General features: G+C 27.6%; 1 protein-coding gene across 8 annotated transcripts in view; it reads right to left on the bottom strand.

The window, feature by feature from the left end:
- Positions 1–23,410, bottom strand: part of LOC145835042 (uncharacterized) — a 103,563-nt gene that overhangs the window by 68,716 nt on the left and 11,437 nt on the right. For 7 of the 8 annotated variants that reach the window (XM_082942572.1, XM_082942576.1, XM_082942580.1 and 4 more), the window contains 65 exons: positions 23,226–23,389; positions 22,799–22,903; positions 22,358–22,474; positions 22,185–22,286; positions 21,619–21,726; positions 21,169–21,328; positions 20,932–21,095; positions 20,506–20,610; positions 20,075–20,191; positions 19,906–20,007; positions 19,196–19,303; positions 18,604–18,763; positions 18,366–18,529; positions 18,201–18,305; positions 17,851–17,967; positions 17,596–17,697; positions 16,973–17,080; positions 16,285–16,444; positions 16,048–16,211; positions 15,426–15,530; positions 14,839–14,958; positions 14,252–14,353; positions 13,880–13,987; positions 13,661–13,820; positions 12,859–13,022; positions 12,437–12,541; positions 12,170–12,286; positions 12,008–12,109; positions 11,623–11,730; positions 11,337–11,496; positions 11,104–11,267; positions 10,757–10,861; positions 10,577–10,696; positions 10,288–10,389; positions 9,943–10,050; positions 9,523–9,682; positions 9,288–9,451; positions 9,119–9,223; positions 8,548–8,667; positions 8,026–8,127; positions 7,726–7,833; positions 7,247–7,406; positions 7,010–7,173; positions 6,847–6,951; positions 6,657–6,776; positions 6,326–6,427; positions 5,906–6,013; positions 4,906–5,065; positions 4,670–4,833; positions 4,496–4,600; positions 4,173–4,292; positions 3,793–3,894; positions 3,485–3,592; positions 3,106–3,265; positions 2,871–3,034; positions 2,595–2,699; positions 2,255–2,374; positions 1,923–2,024; positions 1,754–1,861; positions 1,420–1,579; positions 1,192–1,355; positions 1,002–1,106; positions 771–890; positions 510–611; positions 190–297 (listed from right to left, as the gene is read on the bottom strand). In XM_082942572.1, coding sequence (XP_082798698.1) covers positions 190–297; positions 510–611; positions 771–890; positions 1,002–1,106; positions 1,192–1,355; positions 1,420–1,579; positions 1,754–1,861; positions 1,923–2,024; positions 2,255–2,374; positions 2,595–2,699; positions 2,871–3,034; positions 3,106–3,265; positions 3,485–3,592; positions 3,793–3,894; positions 4,173–4,292; positions 4,496–4,600; positions 4,670–4,833; positions 4,906–5,065; positions 5,906–6,013; positions 6,326–6,427; positions 6,657–6,776; positions 6,847–6,951; positions 7,010–7,173; positions 7,247–7,406; positions 7,726–7,833; positions 8,026–8,127; positions 8,548–8,667; positions 9,119–9,223; positions 9,288–9,451; positions 9,523–9,682; positions 9,943–10,050; positions 10,288–10,389; positions 10,577–10,696; positions 10,757–10,861; positions 11,104–11,267; positions 11,337–11,496; positions 11,623–11,730; positions 12,008–12,109; positions 12,170–12,286; positions 12,437–12,541; positions 12,859–13,022; positions 13,661–13,820; positions 13,880–13,987; positions 14,252–14,353; positions 14,839–14,958; positions 15,426–15,530; positions 16,048–16,211; positions 16,285–16,444; positions 16,973–17,080; positions 17,596–17,697; positions 17,851–17,967; positions 18,201–18,305; positions 18,366–18,529; positions 18,604–18,763; positions 19,196–19,303; positions 19,906–20,007; positions 20,075–20,191; positions 20,506–20,610; positions 20,932–21,095; positions 21,169–21,328; positions 21,619–21,726; positions 22,185–22,286; positions 22,358–22,474; positions 22,799–22,903; positions 23,226–23,389 — 8,177 coding nt within the window. The remainder of the gene's footprint in view (positions 1–189; positions 298–509; positions 612–770; positions 891–1,001; positions 1,107–1,191; positions 1,356–1,419; positions 1,580–1,753; positions 1,862–1,922; positions 2,025–2,254; positions 2,375–2,594; positions 2,700–2,870; positions 3,035–3,105; positions 3,266–3,484; positions 3,593–3,792; positions 3,895–4,172; positions 4,293–4,495; positions 4,601–4,669; positions 4,834–4,905; positions 5,066–5,905; positions 6,014–6,325; positions 6,428–6,656; positions 6,777–6,846; positions 6,952–7,009; positions 7,174–7,246; positions 7,407–7,725; positions 7,834–8,025; positions 8,128–8,547; positions 8,668–9,118; positions 9,224–9,287; positions 9,452–9,522; positions 9,683–9,942; positions 10,051–10,287; positions 10,390–10,576; positions 10,697–10,756; positions 10,862–11,103; positions 11,268–11,336; positions 11,497–11,622; positions 11,731–12,007; positions 12,110–12,169; positions 12,287–12,436; positions 12,542–12,858; positions 13,023–13,660; positions 13,821–13,879; positions 13,988–14,251; positions 14,354–14,838; positions 14,959–15,425; positions 15,531–16,047; positions 16,212–16,284; positions 16,445–16,972; positions 17,081–17,595; positions 17,698–17,850; positions 17,968–18,200; positions 18,306–18,365; positions 18,530–18,603; positions 18,764–19,195; positions 19,304–19,905; positions 20,008–20,074; positions 20,192–20,505; positions 20,611–20,931; positions 21,096–21,168; positions 21,329–21,618; positions 21,727–22,184; positions 22,287–22,357; positions 22,475–22,798; positions 22,904–23,225; positions 23,390–23,410) is intronic. The other variant, XM_082942577.1, reaches the window with a different exon arrangement.

Genomic DNA, 23,410 nt, shown 5'->3' with positions numbered 1-23,410 from the left:
AGTCGTTCTACAATAAACTTAACAAATTTTTCAAAAATTGTTATTAAAAACTATAAACTTATTTTTTTCAAAAAATTAATTTATAACTTTTAAGTCCTATTTTTAAAACGTCAGAATTAAATTATTTTTTTTTTAAGATTAAATTATGTATAAAGTAATATTTTTTAAATAAGCTTATTATAAACATACATCATTAGTCTGTAAATTGTGATCTTTAATTTGTCCGTATACAGGAGTGTCTGTTACGTCATAATGATTCTTGTCTTTTGTTTTTTCATGATCTTGTTTGTACTCCTCCTGGTTTTAATCATTCTTGTTTCACTTTTATAAAATTTCTTTTGTAAAATGATTTCTTTTCAATATTTTTTTCTTTTTTAAGATACAACAAAAGTTTTTTGTTAAAGTAAGTCATCTTAGTTTATTAAAAGTTGCTTTTTGTTTTGATTTAAAATGACCTTAATACTTTTTCAGAAAATGCTATTTAGTACATCATATAACAATAAACTAACTCCAAGACGTTTCAGCTCGTATTTATCATCATACTCTTGAGTGATGGTATATGGAAAATAAACAACTGGTTTTTCTGCCTCCCAATCTTCTTTATACTTTTTCTATTTTAATTAATTGATTTTTCAAACCGTGATACAGATAAAATATTTAAAACATATTAAAAAAAATTTAAATAACAAGCTTTAACAAGAAAAACTCTAAAAACTTTTTAAGCAATTATGTTCTTACTAAATATACAACATCAGTATAAAACAACTCACATCGCTGATCAAGTCACTAGCTTTTTGACCTCTAACAACATCTGGATGAACTCTGGAATCCATCGTTTGGTATCCTCTGTAATCATGAACAGTTTGTGCCCGTTGCTTCGTGTACTCTTTCTACAGTTTGAAAATGATGTGATTAAATGGAATTTTTCAGTAAGTATACTATGCAGTTACTTATAATATCAAAGTTGTATGTTTTATGTATATAAGTTCAAGTAAACTAACGTCGCTGGCGATTTTAGCTGTTTCTCTGGCTCGTTTGAACTCTGGAGCGTCTACAGGAAGCATGTTCGTCTGCATCTGTTTCTTGGCTTCTTTGGTGTAATTGGCCTGTGTTTATCAAGTTTTAAAAATAAATTACTTGTTATTTATATTTTCAACATTAAACTAAATATGAACTGTAAGCAGAGTCTACCTTGTTTGTGTCATCATAAATCTTTTTCAAGCGATCATGTTCAGGATAAGCAATTGCTGGATCGTTTGTTGATTTACCCAAAACATCTTTCTTGTAGTCAGACTTGTAAACAAGATCTGAAGCTTGGTTTGTCATATGAACAGCATGAGCTATTTGCTGACCCTCTGAAATATGATTTACTTAGTTTTTTCAATATAAAATTAAGCTACAAATTGAACTATACCAAACCTGCATCAACATTAGTATGAGGAAGCTTAGATCTAGCATCAGCTTCGTACAATTGCTTATTTCTGATTGGTTCAAGCTCTTTAGCTCTCGCCATATCCATGGTTACATCAGTGCCCAGCATCTTACCTTGATTCTCTCTGTACTTTTCAGTGTATTTGATCTGAAAAATTTGCAAGTTTTATACATTTAACCAACGTTAGGTTTTTAGTAACAAAGAAAATGCCTTGATATGTTAATAATGCTTTAACTTATAAAAAAACTTATGTAACCTTTTATAACAAAATTAAACGGTGACTAAAGTTTTTACATACTTTATAACTTTATAAAAACTAACCGGGCTAATTTCATTATCAAGTTCTTTCAGATGATTGTACACAGGAGTTGATGTCACATCGAACTTGTTATGCTGCTTATCCTTAGAAGCTTCGGTCTTGTACGAGGTCTGCATAACATAAATGTATTAAGTTATAGTACTTAGCATACTTTTTTCAATAAAAACTTACATCAAGGTGCTTCAAATCAGCTTTAGTGTCATATTCCTGAGTTATTGTGTACGGAAAGTAGACTATGTCTTTGGTGTTTTCATAATCCTCTCTGTATACTTTCTGTAAGGAAATATAAGTTACGCTTTAAATTATGGTAAGTTTTGAAGAACTTATAATCGAAAATAGCGTTACAATAAAAAGAAACTAAACTTCATTGCTTGTAATTTAGCTATTGGTTTAAAAATTGAAGGTTTTATTTCAGTTTGATTAAAAGTATGTAACTATTTAAATTACTTTTGACTACTTAAAGTCACTTTTTATGAAAACAATTAGTGTTAAGAAAAACTCACATCACTGATCAAGTCACTAGCTTTTTGACCTCTAACAACATCTGGATGAACTCTGGAATCCATTGTTTGGTATCCTCTATAATCGTGCACAGTCTGAGCTTGCTGCTTAGTGTATTCTCTCTGATTAATATTCAAGCAAACATTAGTAATTGTATATAAAATTTAAAAATGAACTGATTGTGTAAATTAGGTCTTGTTTTTACAAAACAGTTTTAATAACTAAGCTTGTAATTTTATGGCTAAGAAAAGATGAAACAAAAATCTAGATGCAGCTATGTGAAGTAGCTTTCGTTGTTATTAATGTGGTAAAATAAAAAATCAAACTAAATAATAAACTCACATCACTTGCATTAAGGGCAGAGTTTTTAGCTCTCACAAACTCTTGAGCATCAACTGGCAAAATATTTTTCTTCAGCATTTCCCTAGCATCCTTTTCGTATTTGGGCTAAAATACATAAATTATATTTTTACATTTCAGTTTGTTACAAATATAAGATTAAAGCTGATTTTGCTGGAGCTTGCTTTGAATTTTAAATGTTATTCTACACTTAAGATACTTTTTGATGTTTTATGTAAGCGTTTTAAAAATTAGTTTTGTTCTTATAGAAAATATTACCTTAGTTGTTTCGTCATGAATCTTTTTCAAACGGTCGTTTTCAGGGAAAGCAATTGCTGGATTAGCTGGACCTTGTCCTAACACATTTTTGTTATAATCATCTTTATAAACGATAGGTGAAGCTTGGTGTGACATTACAACTGAATGAGCTATTTCCTGACCGTCTAAAGCATTTTAAAATCAGTAAACAAAATAATAAAAATTTTGAATTTGTTAGACTTTTTTTTTTACTTACCTGGACCAACATGAGTCTTGACAAGATCTTTCTTTGCTTGCTCCTGATATTTCTGTTTATTTCTGATTGGTTCCATTTCATGAGCTCTGGCCATTTCAGGAGTCACGTCTGTTCCTAACATCTTACCTTTGTTGTTCTCGAATTCTTGCTTGTAATTCAGCTAAATTTAGAAATATTTATGTTCATAAGTACATAAAAAGTTTTGCTTTTTTATGTCATAGCTTATTTTAGTTTTAAACAGAGAGTAAACTTCAATAAAACATTATCACATACGGTTTTATTGAATAGTTTAAAAAATCTCAATACTTAATCAAGTCGAGAAATAAAGTTTTAGTTTAAAAACAAATGATCAACTTTTTTGTTATTCTGTAAAACATACATCATTAGTCTGCAAATTGTGATCTTTAATTTGTCCGTATACAGGAGTATCAGTTACGTCATAATGATTCTTGTCTTTTGTTTTTTCGTGATCATGTTTGTACTCCTCCTATTATAATTTTAAAAGTTAGAATATACAATAAAAATTCCTCGTGTGTGTATGTTCTTAGAAAAAAACAATTTCTTTATAAAATTTTGCTTTTAATAAAATCTTTACGCTTAACACGCTTTATTACAGCTTGATATTGTAAGTAATCTTTAATTTTATTTTTTTTTAATTTTAACAGTTTATGCTACAACAAAACAGACTCCATGACGTTTCAGCTGGTACTTATCATCATATTCTTGTGTGATTGTATAAGGAAAGTAAACAAGTGGTTTGTCTGCCTCCCAATCTTCCTTATACTTTTTCTGTTTTAGTATTTATTTTAGAATTTCATATTACAACTTAAGTCTTCAAAGTTTCTCTAAACTACTTTTGACAAGAAAAAAAAAAATAACAAACGTTTTACACTAAAAACAATTGCGTAGAATATAACTTTGCTTGATATTAATGAATAGTAATGAATATACTAATCTACGTTTTTACTTTCAGTTAAATTAAATATTAGTTTTATCATTTTCAAAATAAGCAACAACTATTGTAGCCGTTAAGTGCAGGTGCTACATAGAAGTAAAAATAAACTTACATCACTGATCAAGTCACTAGCTTTTTGACCTCTAACAACATCTGGATGAACTCTGGAGTCCATTGTCTGGTATCCTCTATAATCGTGTACAATCTGTGCTTGCTGCTTTTTGTATTCTCTCTGAATTTAAATAAACGACCAATAAACAAAACAATTATAAAACTTTATCCATTGTGTAGTTTCTTATAGTTTTAAGAATAATGCGATTTTTTTTTATAAATTATTAACTAAAATGGATGATACTGTTTATACGTTTAGATGGATCAAAAAAAATTAAAGAAATATATTATAACGACAGTTTAGTTAAAAACAAACAAACTGACATCACTGGCGTTGAGTGCTGATTGTTTGGCTCTTACAAAGTCAGGTGCATCGACTGACAGAATGTTCTTCTTCAGCATCTCCCTGGCATCTTTCTCGTAATTAGGCTGTAAATTTTTAAAATTTGAACTTCTAATCTATACTTCTAACAATCTAAAAATAAATGATCAGCTTACCTTAGTTGTTTCGTCATGAATCTTTTTCAAACGGTCGTTTTCAGGGAAAGCAATTGCTGGATTAACTGGACCCTTTCCTAACACATTTTTGTTGTAATCATCTTTATAAACAATTGGTGAAGCTTGATGTGACATTACAACTGAATGAGCTATTTCCTGACCGTCTAAAGCATTTTAAAATCAGTAAACAAAATGATAAAAAATTTTAAATTTGTTAGATATTTTTTTTCACTTACCTGGACCAACATGAGTCTTGACAAGATCTTTCTTTGCTTGCTCCTGATATTTCTGCTTATTTCTGATTGGTTCCATTTCATGGGCTCTGGCCATTTCAGGAGTCACATCTGTTCCTAACATCTTACCTTTGTTCTTCTCGAAGTCTTGTTTGTAGTTGAGCTATATATAGTTTTTGTTGACTTCTAATGTTTCAGTTTTTTACGTTGCGTTTATACATTAGTAGTACATTTTAAAAATATTTTCATCTTATTTTTATCAGAGGTATTTGTACATATCATGGAAGAACGTAATATTTTACTATATTAAAAGCATTTCTAAGCATACAAGTTATTAAAAGAATATTTTTAATACATGTTTCAAAGATGTTATTCGTTTTTGAAAATAAAATGGAGACATGAAACTCAATTAAAAATTTAGATTTAAGATTAACTTTTTGTTTAGTATCATGTTTGATTCAATTATCAGGAGAAATTAGCTTGAACTTGACTACTAGTTGCGTAACGAAAATCTTTTTACAAGTTGAATTTTGTTATTTGATATTTTATCATTAAGTGTAGGTATGTGTGATATAAACTTATTCAAAACTTGTAAACGTGATTGATATAAGTAACAAAAAGTTTTGAAATTTATATCAGTTTTGTTATAATACAACTAAATTTGTAAAAGCCAAGCTTAGATTCAAAACTTACAAGAGTTAAAACTAGAGTTGTTTATGTACGTCATTTTAGTTACTTAAATGCTTGCCTAAAGAGTAATATAACACCAGTTGTAAGTGATTAGTAATTTAACATCGTTAGTAGGTCATTAAAACACTCGATCTACTAGCTCGTGTACTTAATTGACCTTTTACTTAATAAACCGTCATAATAATACTAATACTTAAAACTTGATTTTTAAAATCTAAATATAGAACAGCTTTAAATTTCTAGGTGTATTGGAAATTAATTTTTTTTTTTTTGTTGCTTTAAACATTTTTAACGTATACATTAAAATTCTAACTTCGTTAGTAATTCCCTCGTGTTCTTTGATGTGCGCGTACACTGGTGTATTAGTGACGTCATAATTATTCTTGTCCTTCGTTGCTTCGTGATCGTGTTTGTACTCGTCCTGTATTAAGTTGTTTGTTAATATATATATATATATATATATATGTTTATTTGTTAACTACTCAAAACCTTAATGATTTTATAAAATTATACTTTAAAAGTACTACCATTTTCATACAATAAGTAAATTTACTTTGGTAATTTTTTTATTAAACTTTTTAAAATTGTTTCTTTTATTGACAACAACATAAGTAGTTCTAATATTAAAAACTTAACACTATGATAAAGTTTTAACTTGAACTTTATTTTTATTTACTACTTTAAATTCTTTTTATTTAGAAAGTTCTGTTTTGGCTATATTATTTGAACTAACATCGTGTTTTTTAAGTCCATATTTTGTATCATACTCAGGGGTAATTGTGTATGGAAAGTATACCATCGATTTATCATCTTCCCAATCTTGCCTGTATGCTTTCTGTTATAAAAAATTAAATATTATGAAAAATAAGCTTTTCAAAATATGAAAAATAATAGTAACTAGTAGAATTAAGCCTAAACTTTTACTAAATATTGTTTTTATGATAAGTAAACTTCTAAAAAAATATTTAATCGAGTCATAAAACAACGTTCATTTAGATAAAAATTTTAAGCTTATTTAAATACTTCACTTATTAGACATAATTTATATTAATAATCAAACAAACGTCGTCAGTGAGTTGCTTAGCCTTCAAACTCTTGGTAACCTCGGGATGTTCACTGGCGTACATTGTCTGGTACCCTCGGAAATCGTGGACAGTTTGCGCTTTCTGCTTCGTGTACTCCAACTGTTATGGACATAATAGTTTTTGTTGATATAACTAGAATATATATTTACTTATTTAATTAAAAACTTACATCGCTAGCGTTAATAGCGACTTGCTTTGCACGAGTGAACTCAGGTGTATCGACTGAAAGCAAGTTCTTCTGAAGATCTTTTCTCGCTTCTTTTTCGTAATTCGGCTGAAATAAACATGAGTTTAAAAAGATACTTCTTGTAATGCACAAAATTAGTTATTACCTTAGTTGTCTGGTCGTGAATCTTTTTCAAACGGTCGTTTTCAGGGAAAGCAATTGCTGGATTAGCTGGACCTTGTCCTAACACATTTTTGTTGTAATCATCTTTATAAACGATAGGTGAAGCTTGATGAGCCATCACAACTGCATGAGCTATTTCCTGACCGTCTATAAAAAGCAAAAGCAGTTGAAGCATATATCAAACTTTTTTTTTATCAACTCTATTATTCTTTTTACTTACCTGGACCAACATGAGTCTTGACAAGATCTTTCTTTGCTTGTTCCTGATATTTCTGCTTATTTCTGATTGGTTCCATTTCATGAGCTCTGGCCATTTCAGGAGTAACATCTGTTCCTAACATCTTGCCTTTGTTGTTCTCAAAGTCCTTTTTGTAGTTGAGCTGTATATTTTTGTTAAGTTTTAATTTTTTATCTCTTTTGGGTTTATATGTTTGTATATTATGAAAAACGATGTTAATCCTTTCTAGTAGTTTCAAGTTAGTTGAATAGGCTTTTTACACATTACGGATAAATTTTCTTTGAGACATGAGTATAAAAACAATCAAAGTAAGCAATTTTATGGAAAAAAAACATAGAAAATTTTTCAACTATGTGCAGTAAAAACTGCCATAAGGCAAGAATGTTAAAGTTTAACTTTTATCTTGTCAAAAAGTCAAAACAATTTTAAAACTCAAATATAAACAAACATACAAAACTTACATCATTAGTTTGAGCTTGAATATCCTTTATTTGATTGTAAACAGGCGTATTTACGACATCAAAACGGTTTTTGTCTTTTGTTTTGTCATGGTCCAAAGTATACTCATTCTAGTTTAAGTATCATAAATAAAAATTTATGCTATTTAAAAGTTAGCTTAGTTAAATTTTTTTTTTAAATCAAAAGTATTTTTTATTTTAAAGTTTAGCTTTTTTAGTAGTAATTAATTTTATTAACCTACTTTAAAACTTTTTAGAAATATTTGACAGTACAAAAATTTTTAACATCTAATTTGAACTAACATGATGTTTTTGAAGTCCATACTTAGTATCATATTCAGGAGTTATTGTGTATGGAAAGTATACCATCGATTTATCATCTTCCCAATCTTGCCTGTATGCTTTCTGTTGTAAAAATTAAAATTCAAAAAATTAGTAAAGTAATTTTTTAAATTGTTCTAAAAAACTAAGGCAAACATAAAATTTCACCAAACTTAGTGATCTAGTCAGAAAACTGCTTTTATTTTGATAAGTATTTTAATCTTAATATTTTTACTAAACCTTCTTTTGTAAAAAGTAACAACTAATAATTAAATAATATTTCAACTGACCAAAAATACTTAAAATGTTTCTTTTATATATTATTGTGCAATAAAAACACAAAGTTTTCAATTTATAATTATTTGATTGTTTATATAATAGTTTTCAAACACGTGACAACAACTCGATATACGTCACTAAAAATTATTTTAGCTTTGATGCCCCTGGTGACTTCCGGATAATTAAACAAAAAAAATAATTTAAATTTTCAAAAACAATATTTACGTCATCAGTGAGTTGTTTAGCTTTGATGCCCCTGGTGACTTCAGGATGTTCTCTGGCGTCCATTGTTTGGAATCCTCGGTAATCCGCAACTGTCTGAGCTCTTTGTTTTGTGTATTCCAGCTGTTATATGTTATAAAGTATTTAACCTCGAATAATAGTCAGAAATTTATTTCAAGTAATAATACTAAACTACTTTTTCAACGAAAAACCACTATTCTTGATTAAGACCATTAGTTTAGAAGTAGAACTTTTGCTTACCACTAGATAAGTTAGTGTTCATTAAGTTTATTAGTTTAAATATTAAGGTAAAAAAAATATTTGTATAAAAACTTACAAGTTTACATTTCTAGCGGTTTCATTTTAATGTTAAGAAAAAATATATTCAGAGTGTTTGAAATAAAAACCCTATTTTTCAGTTAACAACAACAATTAATACCCTTTTAATTAACTAATACCAATTAAAGTTTTAATATACTGCGTCAATGGTAGAAATCCCGTTTATCATAAAATGAACTAATATAAATTTAAAGTTTTAGTAATAAAAATTTACATGAGACCTATATAAACTTACATCACTAGCATTTTTAGCAGTTTCCTTTGCACGAACAAACTCAGGAGTGTCAACTGGAAGCATGTTCTTCTGAAGTTCTTTTCTTGCTTCTTTTTCGTAGTTTGGCTGAAAGTTTATAATAAATAAACAACTATGATATATTATGGAAGTAAAACTTTGTGGCACTTACCTTGCTGGTTTGTTCGTGAATCTTTTTCAAACGGTCGTTTTCAGGGAAAGCAATTGCTGGATTAACTGGACCTTGTCCTAACACATTTTTGTTGTAATCATCTTTATAAACGATAGGTGAAGCTTGATGTGACATTACAACTGAATGAGCTATTTCCTGACCGTCTAAAGCATTTTGAAATCAGTAAACAAAATGATAAAAAAGTTTGAATTTGTTAGACATTTTTTTTACTTACCTGGACCAACATGAGTTTTGACAAGATCTTTCTTTGCTTGCTCCTGGTATTTCTGCTTATTTCTGATTGGTTCCATTTCATGAGCTCTGGCCATTTCAGGAGTCACATCTGTTCCTAACATCTTACCTTTGTTGTTTTCAAACTCTTTTTTGTAGTTGTTCTGAAATGTGTACAACTTACTGAACAAATTTAAAAATTGATGTATGATCAACAAAAAATGGCAATTAATATCAACAAAAATTAGTAAGAAAACAAAAAAATTTGAATGCTGACATATACGGTCAACAGGTCTAGTATAAAAAAAACCGAACAACAAATGAAAACTACTTAATCATTTTAAAAAATTTCAGTTTTGTACTTAATAAACGAACTTCAAAAGAATAAAATTTAAACTTCAAAAGAATCAGTTGATAAACTTACATCAGAAGTAAGCCCTTCGTGCTCTTTTATTTGATTGTAAACCGGAGTTGAAGTGACGTCATAATGATTTTTGTCCTTTGTCTCCTCATGGTCTTGCTTGTAAGTGGTCTAAATATTAAACATACATTGTGCTAAATTTATTAAAACATCAGGTAAACAATAAAGTTATAATAAACTTTATCGGTTTAGCAAGCTATGTAAGTGTTTTGAGTTTTAGAAAACTTTAATGTTTAAAAAAAATTTAAAATTATATATCTATAAAAATTAAAACTATAGAACTGATTCCAACTAAATATGAGTCAAGTAGTCCATAGTTTATAATATTGTTGTAATTAACAAGCTTACATCATGCCGAGTAGCTGATGATTTTGTTTCGTATTCAGGAGTGATTGTGTACGGGAAGTAAACCAGTGACTTCTGATCTTCCCAATCTTCCTTGTACACTTTCTGTTTAAAAAGCAAAAAGGTATAAATTTCAACTCTAAAAATATAACATGGTTCAAAAAATACTTAAGGAACAAGATCATAGACATGTAGTTTATTAATTTTAACTTGTTTGAAATTGTTTAAGGCAATTAGATACTTTTCTGAAAAAATACAGCGATACTTAATGATACTATTTTATCCTACTTACGTCACTAGTGAGATTGTGAGCTTTTTCAGCTTTCTTAACATCGGGGTGCTCCTTTGATTCGATCGTCTGATACCCGCGGTGTTGCTTGACTGCCTCTGCTTTCTGCTTCGTGTACTCCAACTGTTATATACAGTATAGATTAAAGTAGATAAAAATATATAAAAGATATTAGATACTAACATCGCTGGCGTTTTTAGCCACTTGTTTTGCACGAGTAAACTCGGGAGTGTCAACTGAAAGCAAATTTTTCTGAAGATCTTTCCTTGCTTCTTTTTCGTAGTTTGGCTGAAAGTATAAATTGTTTGCTTTTGTTTGGAACTTTATGTAGCAAACTTGTAAAATTTTTGTTTTTATTTATCATTAACAACATCTATTCATTTAACAAACAGTATCCATACTTTGGTTTGAACTATTCGAGTTAAGTTTGATGAAATGTTTTATGCTCGAACTTTCTGGTTTATAAAAGATTTATTTTAAGCATTGAGTAAAGTTTTATTGTTTCCAAATGTATACATAAGAAATTTTACCTTGCTGGTTTGTTCGTGAATCTTTTTCAAACGATCGTTTTCAGGGAAAGCAATTGCTGGATTAACTGGACCCTTTCCTAACACATTTTTGTTGTAATCATCTTTATAAACAAGAGGTGAAGCTTGATGAGACATTACAACTGAATGAGCTATTTCTTGACCGTCTGTAAATAATGTAGTAAAGTTAAGTTTCTTAAAAAAAATTAAAAATTAAATAGGTCTATTTTTCTTACCTGGACCAACATGAGTCTTGACAAGATCTTTCTTTGCTTGCTCCTGGTATTTCTGCTTATTTCTGATTGGTTCCATTTCATGAGCTCTGGCCATTTCAGGAGTCACATCTGTTCCTAACATCTTACCTTTGTTGTTCTCAAAATCTTTTTTGTAGTTGATCTAAAGTTAACAATAAAGCCACAATTACAACATGTTTGAAAAACAATGAGTTATTATTTTTATTGGTTTTGGTCAGTACAAATATTGCATCTTTCAATTTAAAAAAGATATATAGATTAAACTAACTTCTGCCGTGACTTTACCATGAGCTTTTTGGTTTTCATAGACAGGTGTTGATGTAACATCAAAATGATTTTTATCTTTGGTTTGCTCATGATCTTTCGTGTATTCATTCTGTTAATTTCGTTTATTGATTCGAATTTTGAAACATTAGAGTACACCAAATAAATAACTTTAACAGATTCAACACTTTAGACGTATTTTTGAATGTCTACTACTTTTTCATTTTTGTTTAAAAAGTTTTTTTTATATTTATTAAACCTTTTAATTTTTATAACTTAATATTTACTGAACTCAAGTATAATTCGATAAAACAAAAATTTGTGATTAGTAAAGACCTAAACTTTATAAATCATGAGAAATATTACAGCAACTAAGTATAATTCCTTACATCCATCCTTTTTACAGAAGATTTGGTTTCGTATTCGGGTGTAATTGTATAAGGAAACATGATGTAGGCTTTATCTTGTTCGTAATCTTCTTTGTATACGATCTGCAAGTAAGTGTTAGGTTTATAACATGAAATATCAACTTTTTTTCAATTAAAACTTACATCGCTCATTCCTTTAGCTTTTTCAGCTTTTTTAACATCAGGATGTTCTTTAGCTTCCATTGTTTGATAACCACGATTTTGTTTAACAACTTCTGTTTTTTGCTTGTTGTATACGTTCTGTAAGTATTATGAATAATTAAATTTTTTATAAACCTTTAATTACAGTAGAATTTGTTTTTTGATTACAACTAAAAAGGATTTTTTTATAATTTAATACTTAAACAAATTATTTAAAACTAAAGAAAAACATATAAAATTAAAACTAACGTCACTAGCGTTTTTAGCAACTTGCTTAGCTCTTATAAATTCAGGAGTATCAATTGGAAGACTATTTTGTTGCATTTCTTTCTTTGCTTCTTTTTCATAGTTTGGCTGTTTATAGTTTTTTTATATCAAATTTAACAGGTATGTCAGCATTGAATTAAATAAAGTTAAGAACTTTCTTTAATCATCAAACTATTCAACTGATTTCAAAAGCTGTTGCTTAGTCAAAATTTATTTCAAGATCAAAACAAAAGATAGTTTTTATAATTTCAAACAACTGTTGTTTTTTATATTTAATAAGATTTGTTAAGGTCTTTTTAAAACTAAACGTCATTTAAATGTTCAATCACTTTAATAGAAAGTTAAAAAAAACTCTAAAATAAAAACTATTTTTTATTTACAAAGTTTAAACAAAGTATTTTTACCTTAGTTGTCTGGTCATGGATCTTTTTCAAACGGTCGTTTTCAGGGAAAGCAATTGCTGGATTAGCTGGACCCTTTCCTAACACATTTTTGTTGTAATCATCTTTATAAACGATAGGTGAAGCTTGATGAGACATTACAACTGAATGAGCTATTTCTTGACCGTCTACAAATACAAAAACATGTTATTTAGTTTTTACGAACTTCTAAAACAGTTTTTTATTCAAACTTTTAAAGGTTTAAAATATTACCTAGCAAGGTTTCTTAACTAATCAGTAAATGTCACTAAATAGCTTTACAAAAACATTTAAGACAAACTTTTAAATTTTAATATAAAGCTATTTCAGCAAAGAAGCTTTTTGTTATCTCTTTATATTTCAACTAATAACAAAACTTAATACTTGCTCTAGTTTTTATAAAGCTAGTTTTTAAATTTATGAAATCAAAAAAATAAATATTAGCTAATTTTTGAGCTTGTAATAACAACGAAACCTTAACATAATTGAGTTGTTTTTTATTGTTATTAGACAAAAAACAAACAAACTTGATGTTACAAATTACGTTTTTGCCATTCGAAAATCTTTAAAAATTATTAATCACATTACAAAAACTAAACTTTAGAAAATTATTACTGAAAATATAAGTATTAGAAAGTTTTTACCGACTAGAATACTCTAATAGTGCTCTTTAATATAATTCAAGTAACTTCTACAACCACTATTTTCATTTCATTGAGGGGTTTTTCGAAGCCAGTGTAAAAACGTTTTTAACTATTTCAAAAAAAAACTGCAGCAGCTCACTTACCTGGACCAACATGAGTCTTGACAAGATCTTTCTTTGCTTGCTCTTCATATTTCTGCTTGTTTCTGATTGGTTCCATTTCATGAGCTCTGGCCATTTCAGGAGTCACATCTGTTCCTAACATCTTACCCTTGTTTTTCTCAAATTCTTGTTTGTAAGGAATCTGAAATTATATTTTTATAAACTTTGTTTATCTATAATAGATATAATTAATAAACTTACATCAGCTGTGGCCAGTCCATGTGCTTTTTGATGTTCATAGACGGGAGTAGATGAAACGTCAAAATAGTTTTTGGATTTCGTTTCTTCATGGTCTTTTTTGTAGGTTGCCTGTTTGAAATGTATTGACTAAAAAGTATATAAACAGCCAAGTAGACTGTATTAATCACCAAGCTGTCAAAAAAGTTTCAACTTTTTAAATCAATTTTTTTTAACTTGATTAAAAGTGTGTACAATTTGAAAACTTCCATATTCTTTAAACTTGATATGTGATTAAGTTAAAATAATTAAGTGCGGTTACTAAGCGCGAGGCGTGATTCATTTAATCAATCAATTACAAATGTCTCAACACTTGAAAGTCATCAATCAACTAACTTCCATGTGATGCACGTTTACTTTAGTTTCGTACTCTGGCGTCATCGTGTAAGGGAAGTACAGAAGCCCCTTTTCATCTTCCCAGGTTTCTTTGTACTTTTTCTGAAATAAGTCATTAGAAGTTAATTGATGAAATCGAAAAAGTATAAAATTTAGAAGTAATATTGTTAAAACAAGTAGTTTACTAAAAACTTAAAGGGATGTACAAAACAAGCTAAAAAAATATATTTTAAAGTTTTTTAAAAATATTTAAGAACTATAAAAACTACTGTTTATGTCTTACTTAACGTACTTTTAAGAAATTAATACAAACCAAAAGTATTTCAAACTACTAAAAACATTAAAATAAATGAGTTTTTGTGTTAGGTTTAAAATTTTGTAATTGCTTTGATTCAAAATTAATCAAACCATTAGTAAAATTGTTATAACAACAAGCTTAATGTATACTAACTTTAAAGTAATCACTAGCTTTTAGTATACATCAGCAAAAGCTATTAAACAATAAATTTTTACACAAAAATTCAAACTCACATCACTAGTAAGATATTGTTCTCTTTTACCTTAATAAAAATACTTTTTTAACTTACATCACTAGTAAGATCTTGTGCTCTTTTACCCCTCTCCACAACTGGATGCTTACTAGCTTCCATTGTTTGGTAACCTCTGTGCTGTTTCACTGCCTCCGCCTTTTGCTTGTTGTACACAAGCTATTAAAAAATATTAACTTGCAAATTTTCAAGAATTTTTTCTAAAATTTGTCTTAGACGTTAAATGTTTAACCTAAAAATATTGTAAAAAATAATCAACCTAATAGTTTCAGGTTTTAGCTGAATTTTTTATTACTTAAGTTAAAGCTCTTGAAAAATATATTAATAAAAATATACAAGCAATTTATTGCCTATTAAGAGTTATGATTCATATAAACAAAAAATAACTAAACTGTAAAACAAGTACTAAACTCTATAAGTAATTAACTTTGCTATTTTTTGTGTAATAGAAAAACAATATAAAATATAAACGCTTAAACAACTTTTAAACTTAAAAAAAATTATAAGCAAGTAAGATATAACTAAAGTAAACAAAACAAAAAATCAACACAGTTAATCCTCTGGCTTAGTAAAACAATGACTAGCCCAAGTTGAGTGTTGATATATTTATATTAAATGTCTCTTACGTCACTGGCGTTTTTGGCAGTAATTTTTGCCCTTATGAACTCCGGCGCATCGACTGGTAGATTGTTCTTTTCAAGCTCTTTTCTCGCTTCTTTCTCGTAATTCGGCTGTGATTTGTTTATGTTGAGTTTGTGTTTACTTTTTCAAATAGTGTTGTTTGTACTAAGTTCGTTTATAAGTTTAGTTTATTGTTTTTTTTGTGTTGTGCTTGTATATTGTTTCATCTTATAATTGTTTTCATTAAGTTTTTATACAATTCCAACTTTTAAACTTAAAACTGTTTGAAATTTTAAATATTTTAAAGATAGAACAAATAGAAAGCATTGTTTTTAGATAAAACTAGTCATTAAATTCTTAAACAAGTCTTTAGTTGAACAAAAATGTAATAACTACAAAAAACTAAATCAAAGTTCATATAAAAAGACATTGTTTTTGTTAAATGTTAAGTAAACTAGCTTTGTTAAAAGGTAGTAATAAAAATAAATGAAATATTGTTTAGCTTAAATACAAGTTTAACAAAGCTTTAATTCATGTACTCTGGCTTAAGAAAATATAAACTTTATGTTATATTACAGAAATGTAAAACTTGTATATTATACAATGTTATTATGCAACAATTTAAACCTTGCTGGTTTGTTCGTGAATCTTTTTCAAACGGTCGTTTTCAGGGAAAGCAATTGCTGGATTAGCTGGACCCTTTCCTAACACATTTTTGTTGTAATCATCTTTATAAACAATAGGTGAAGCTTGATGATTCATTACAACTGCATGAGCTATTTCCTGACCGTCTATAAAAAGCAAAAGCAGTTGAAGCATATATCAAACACTTTTTTTATCAACTCTATTATTCTTTTTACTTACCTGGACCAACATGAGTCTTGACAAGATCTTTCTTTGCTTGTTCCTGATATTTCTGCTTGTTTCTGATTGGTTCCATTTCATGAGCTCTGGCCATTTCAGGAGTCACATCTGTTCCTAACATCTTACCTTTGTTGTTTTCAAAGTCTTGTTTGTAAGGAAGCTGTAAAATAAAAACAAAATTTTAAGTTAAATTATATAAATAAAATCAAGCTCTGATTGTTTTCGGACTTATGAACTTATAGACATAGTTTTTAAACGATGCTTAGCGATTTTAAAGTTTCTTAGAACAAAATTTTGGCACTTTGTACCACTAAAACAAAACTATTTTAAATTTTTTTATTCAAAGTATATAAACAGTGTTTTAAGATAAACACTTTGCACTTAAACTGATATCAAAAAAGAAGATATAAGAATACCGTTATCAACTTTCTACTTAATAACCTTTACTATCCTTTTTTAAATTCTTACATGAAATTCTTTATATAATTTAGGCTTGGCTACATATTGACGTCATAAAATCGCTTTGTAGTTAGTTAAATTTAAAATATCAATCACTTCAAATATTTTTAGATTTACAGCTTTTCAAATGGTAATTACTTTATTTTTTTCATAAACATATTTATATACTTTTAATTGTAAACCAAAGACAATTAAGTAACAAAAACAGCTATTAAATTTTTCAAATAACTTCTCCAGTAGCATTAATGTGTGCTTTTTGGTGCTCATAAACCGGAGTCGATGAAACGTCAAATCGGTTTTTGTCCTTCGTGTTCTCATAGTCTGTCTTGTAATTAGCCTAAAAAAAGTTTGTTTACGTTTATAAAATACAAATAGTTAAAACTAATTTGATAAATTATAAAATATTTGTTAACTACAGTTCAGTATAAAACAATTTTGAGTTGTACAGAGCACAGTTACATATATCTAAATTTTAAAAACAAAAAAAAATTCTTAAAAAATTCATGTTTTATTCATTTAAGCTTTATTATTGCTTAAAAAATTGTTTTTATTTCAACAAAATAAACATGCGCTAGCTTCAATTTAAATTTTAAACAATTGTAAAGACAGTGTTTGAAACATCTATAATATACTATTTAACCTTAAAATATGGAGAAGAAGTAATACTTTTATATATAAATTAAGCTTTTAGTTATTTATAATGTTTTTTTAATTGTTTTGAACTCTAGTAACATTTGAGAGCAGTAAAAAGTAAAAATAATATAACACTTGGCTATTCTACATAGTATTAAAGTACAAGCCGACTAATAATTATCTTTTTTTCAATCAATAGCTAAAGTGTAACAAACTTACATCCATTTTTTGAACAGAAGCTTTAGTTTCATATTCGGGTGTGATTGTATATGGAAAAACAACATAAGCTTTATCTTGTTCGTAATCTTCTTTGTACTTAATCTGCAAAATAAAAATATAGTAAATAATTACTTCACTATTAGTAATTTTATCTAAAGTTACACAGCATACTAATCTATAATTTTGATAACTACTAAAAATCTTTTCTTAAGCTATTGTACAATTAATTTACATAGATAAAAGTTAAAAACTAACATCGCTCATTCCTTTAGCCTTTTCAGCTTTTTTAACATCAGGATGTTCTTTAGCTTCCATTGTTTGATAACCGCGATTTTGTTTAACAACTTCTGCTTTTTGCTTGTTGTAAACATTCTATTTCAAATAAAGTCATTTATAACTTAATTTAGTTTACTTTTTATTTTTTAATTAGCTGAAGAGGTAATTGAATAATCATTATTTTGATTTTAAATTCACTGCTATTGTTTTTTTCAAACTAAACTATAATAAAGAATGCTTTGGTTTTGTAAGGTTTAGTAGTTTTGACAAAGTTTTAAATATACCGTTTATCAAATTACAACTTTGAGCTGAATCGACAAGAAACTAACGTCACTGGCGTTTTTAGCAACTTGTTTAGCTCTTATAAATTCAGGAGTATCAATAGGAAGACTATTTTGTTGCATTTCTTTCTTTGCTTCTTTTTCGTAGTTTGGCTAAAATATTAAATTATAAAGTTAAGACTTTGCTTAATGTTAATTTTAATTTTTTCCTACCTTGCTGGTTTTATCGTGAATCTTTTTCAAACGGTTGTTTTCAGGGAAAGCAATTGCTGGATTAACTGGACCCTTTCCTAACACATTTTTGTTGTAATCATCTTTATAAACAAGCGGGCTTGCTTTATGTGACATTACAACTGCATGAGCTATTTCCTGACCGTCTGTAAAAAAAGCAAAGGCAGTTGAAGCATATATCAAATACATTTTTATCAACTCTATTATTCTTTTTACTTACCTGGACCAACATGAGTCTTGACAAGATCTTTCTTTGCTTGTTCCTGATATTTCTGCTTATTTCTGATTGGTTCCATTTCATGAGCTCTGGCCATTTCAGGAGTAACATCTGTTCCTAACATCTTGCCTTTGTTCTTTTCAAATTCTTGTTTATAGTGGAGCTGTATATTATACAAGTATTTTTTTTTAGTTTTGTAAATTTTAAGTATAATAACTAATCTACATTTTGCAACAACTTATTGTATTCCAAGTGATTTGGTTACTAAAATATCAAGTTTGCATCATAAAATATAAGTTAATATTTTAAGATGATTGAGTGAGTTGTTTCAAGTAATTGAGTTCGAATAAGATTGTGTTTAGAATAATTTATTATTAAATACTCTGCAACAAACATGTTAAAAAGCACTGCTTTGTATATTCGAGCGTGAAATTACTAACTTAAAACAAACCAAAGTTTATAAGCTTCATTGCTGAATTACCATAGTAACTATTAGCATTTTAAGAACTCTGCTCTGCAGTTATAATAACAATACATAAAAGTAATGTTTACAAGCTAGTTAATTATTTTGTGTAAAATAGTTATTAAGTCTCACATCTCCAGTAGCTTTTTCCACGCTTTTTTGATGTTCATACACAGGAGTTGAAGTGACATCAAAACGATTTTTGTCTTTCGTCTCTTCGTGATCTTGTACGTATTTGGCCTATTGATGAAATTTTCGTTATACAGTTTTTGAAAGTAAAGTATTTTATACTCTATTAAACTTAATTTAAAACTTTTAAACTTATTTTTGTTAAATTCAGAACTAAACAGCAAAATTGCTACAAAACTTTTAAAACTAACAGTAGCCTTTATATAATACATGATGATACAAAGATGCAATAATAATAAAAAAAAATATTTTCTATTCAAATAACAGAACATATTTGGTTATTATATAATGTAACATAATGTTTAAAGCACAATAATACTAGCGTTAAACTTCATATTATTTTTTCTGCTTAAAGTTACTATTACTACAGTTATAAATAAAAACAAATTGTACAGTAATCTTCCTTTATTGTACCAACATATGTTTCTGTGTGTTAACGAATGAACACACTTCACTGGTTTGTTAATGGAAAGAAAACTATTTGAACAGTTATTACAACACTTATAAATATGTGAAGCTTTAAACAATATAATGGACAAAAACTTTTATTGCTGCAACTATTCATACAAAATATAAGTATAAAGTTTTGTTTTATAGTCAAAAATATTGCACGAAGAAATTGTACTAAAATAAGCATATAATTATAAACTTACATTGTGAGCTGTTGCTTTAGCTTTAGTTTCATATTCGGGTGTGATTGTGTAAGGAAAAACAACATAAGCTTTATCTTGTTCGTAGTCTTCTTTGTACTTGATCTAAAGCAGTTTGATTGTAATGATTATTTACTTGTATAAAATGATTATAGTTCCAATAAAAACTAACATCGCTCATTCCTTTAGCTTTTTCAGCTTTTTTAACATCAGGATGTTCTTTAGCTTCCATTGTTTGATAACCACGATTTTGTTTAACAACTTCTGTTTTTTGCTTGTTGTAAACGTTCTATTAAAAATAAAAATTAATAAACTTGGTATAGTTTTCATTTTTGTGCTAGACTAAAAAACAACTGACTATTTTTATAAAAAACTCTAACCTTTTTTTTAATCAAATTATGCTTAACGAATACATTAAGTTTAAAAAACTTATAATTTTTTAAATAAATTTAATTTATACATTTTATAAATTAAGTGATTCAAGCGTTTTCGATAAAAATGACAATATAAAAAATAACGTATACCTATTATTTAATAGAATAAATAATTATTTTCTAAAACCAAAACAGTTTAAAACAAAAACAATGTAAATATAAAACTAACATCACTGGCGTTTTTAGCAACTTGTTTGGCTCTTATAAATTCAGGAGTATCAATGGGAAGACTATTTTGTTGCATTTCTTTCTTTGCTTCTTTTTCATAGTTTGGCTGTTTATGTTATTTTTACATAACAATTCAAACAAATTGAATTTAACTTAAAAAATTTAGATCATTATTTTGTTTAAATATATAACTTTTAAAACTTTTTTCTAAGAAGGTTGTTGATTTTCAAATGACGACAGTTTTATTTTTATGACAAAAAATGTTTTAGTAGTTCCTAACAAGTTTTAACCTTAGTAAAATGTTTTAAAAGTTTGAACAAAAAGCTAACGGCTTCTAATTGCAAAGTTATTTTCAGGAACAGTTTTAAAAAGTTCTTAAAAATACAAAGTTTTACTGTGATGTATCAAAACAAATTTCTGTTTTTACCTTAGTTGTTTGTTCGTGAATCTTTTTCAAACGGTCGTTTTCAGGGAAAGCAATTGCTGGATTAACTGGACCTTGTCCTAACACATTTTTGTTGTAATCATCTTTATAAACAAGAGGTGAAGCTTGATGTGACATTACAACTGAATGAGCTATCTCCTGACCGTCTAAAAAAAGCAAAACCAGTTGAAGCATATATCAAACACTTTTTTTATCAACTCTATTATTTTTCCTACTTACCTGGACCAACATGAGTTTTGACAAGATCTTTCTTTGCTTGTTCCTGATATTTCTGCTTGTTTCTGATTGGTTCCATTTCATGAGCTCTTACCATTTCAGGAGTGACATCTGTTCCTAACATCTTACCTTTGTTGTACTCAAACTCCTTTTTGTAGTTAAGCTAAAATTTTACAAAGTAAATATCACAGCTTTGAAGCATGTTAGTAAATGTTTAATTTAAGTCAAGCCAAACTTTTATGTTTTAAAAACGATTGTTTTCTAATCAGTCTGTAACTGCAAAATATTTTTCAATCAATTCAAATACGGTGAAGGATTAGATAATGTCAGCATGTAACAATATTTCAACCGATTATTTATCTACAATTAGTACTACACTATCAAATTTATTTCATGCATAAGTCAGTTTATCTATGTTAGTTGCTTTAAGTAAAAATATAAAAAACGTCTCACATCTCCAGTAGCTTTCTCCACACTTTTTTGATGCTCGTATACAGGAGTTGAAGTGACATCAAAACGATTTTTGTCTTTTGTCTCTTCATGATCTTGTACGTACTTTGCCTTTTTTTAATAAACTTTTAGTTTCTTTTTTAGATTTTTTTTGTTTCGAAAGTAAAACTGTGTTTAAATTTTAGGAAAAATTTTAAAATTCAAAAATGCAGTTGTTCATGTTTGCAACAGTACAGTGTTAACACGTAAAACCTTGTGATTTTTTTAAGAAAAACCAGCACGAGTTAATTCTTAAATACTAACTTCAAAAGATGAAGCGTAATAATAGGTATAAAATAAGAGCCTGTCATATTTTATAGCATATTGCTGAGTAAGAGTGAAAATGATTTTCTTCTGTTTAAATTATGAATTAAAATTTAAAAAGAGAAATATAATTATTTAAAAATTGTATTAAATAAAAAAAAAAAAGATATTGATTAGAAAATGTATAGAACAACTTTTCATCATGACTTTCTGTTTTAAGATAGAGAGGCAACAAAATTATGTTAGAACTCATAATTAAAACTTACATTGTGAGCTGTTGCTTTAGCTTTAGTTTCATATTCAGGTGTAATTGTGTATGGAAAAACAACATAAGCTTTATCTTGTTCGTAATCTTCTTTGTACTTGATCTAAAAATTGTTTAATTGTAATGTTAGTTACTTGTGTATATAATATGATTACAATTTCGATTGAAACTTACATCGCTCATTTCTTTAGCTTTTTCTGCTTTTCTAACATCAGGATGTTCTTTAGCTTCCATTGTTTGATAACCGCGATTTTGTTTAACAATTTCTGCTTTTTGCTTGTTGTAAACATTCTGTATTAAAATATACTATAACAATGTTGTAGTTTATCAATATAGTTAATATCTTTTCATAATTAACACAGTATCTTTGCTTAATTAGTCTTCGTTGGCTTTTGATTTACTAACACAAATAAAATATCAGTTGTTGTCTGTATTTAAATTCACTACAAACTACTAGTAATAAACCATTGAAAAAATACACATAAGTATTAATTAATGTATGTACTTTTACTTTTGATCACTTAATTTTACTTCTATAACCAAAGATAAAAATTAAATTACGTAAACAATACGTTTAAATTTTATAGTTCCATTACTAAAAACTTTTCAACTAACATCACTGGCGTTTTTAGCAACTTTTTTAGCTCTTATAAATTCAGGAGTATCAATTGGGAGACTATTTTGTTGCATTTCTTTCCTAGCTTCTTTTTCATAGTTTGGCTGTTTATAGTTTTTTTGAATATACTATAAGTTAAAACTTTATAAGGCTAACAACTTTAATCAGTTTTTAGATTATTTCACTAATTCTACTAGATAGGATGTTGCTTATTAGTTATTATTATTTGAAGCATTTTTTGTGATCTAAAATTAAAAACTGTTACTATCATTATAAAATTCAGTTTTAAAGTTTGAAAGACTCTTAAAGTGGTTCTATAAAAGTAAATATATTTCAAATTTTCTATTGTTAAGTTAAAACGTGAGAAATCTTTTAAAGACATAGAAAAACGTCCAATGTAAAATCAAAACAAAATGTTACACTTACCTTGCTGGTTTTATCATGAATCTTTTTCAAACGGTCGTTTTCAGGGAAAGCAATTGCTGGATTATTTGGACCTTGTCCTAACACATTTTTGTTGTAATCATCTTTATAAACAAGCGGGCTTGCTTTGTGTGACATTACAACTGCATGAGCTATTTCCTGACCGTCTAAAAAAAAGATAAGTTAAA

The sequence above is a fragment of the Thalia democratica genome, chromosome 4 (assembly GCF_965202585.1).
Source record: "Thalia democratica chromosome 4, ktThaDemo2.hap1.1, whole genome shotgun sequence".
In the NCBI taxonomy this organism is placed as follows: domain Eukaryota; kingdom Metazoa; phylum Chordata; class Thaliacea; order Salpida; family Salpidae; genus Thalia; species Thalia democratica.
This window is presented reverse-complemented; position numbering and strand designations above follow the sequence as displayed.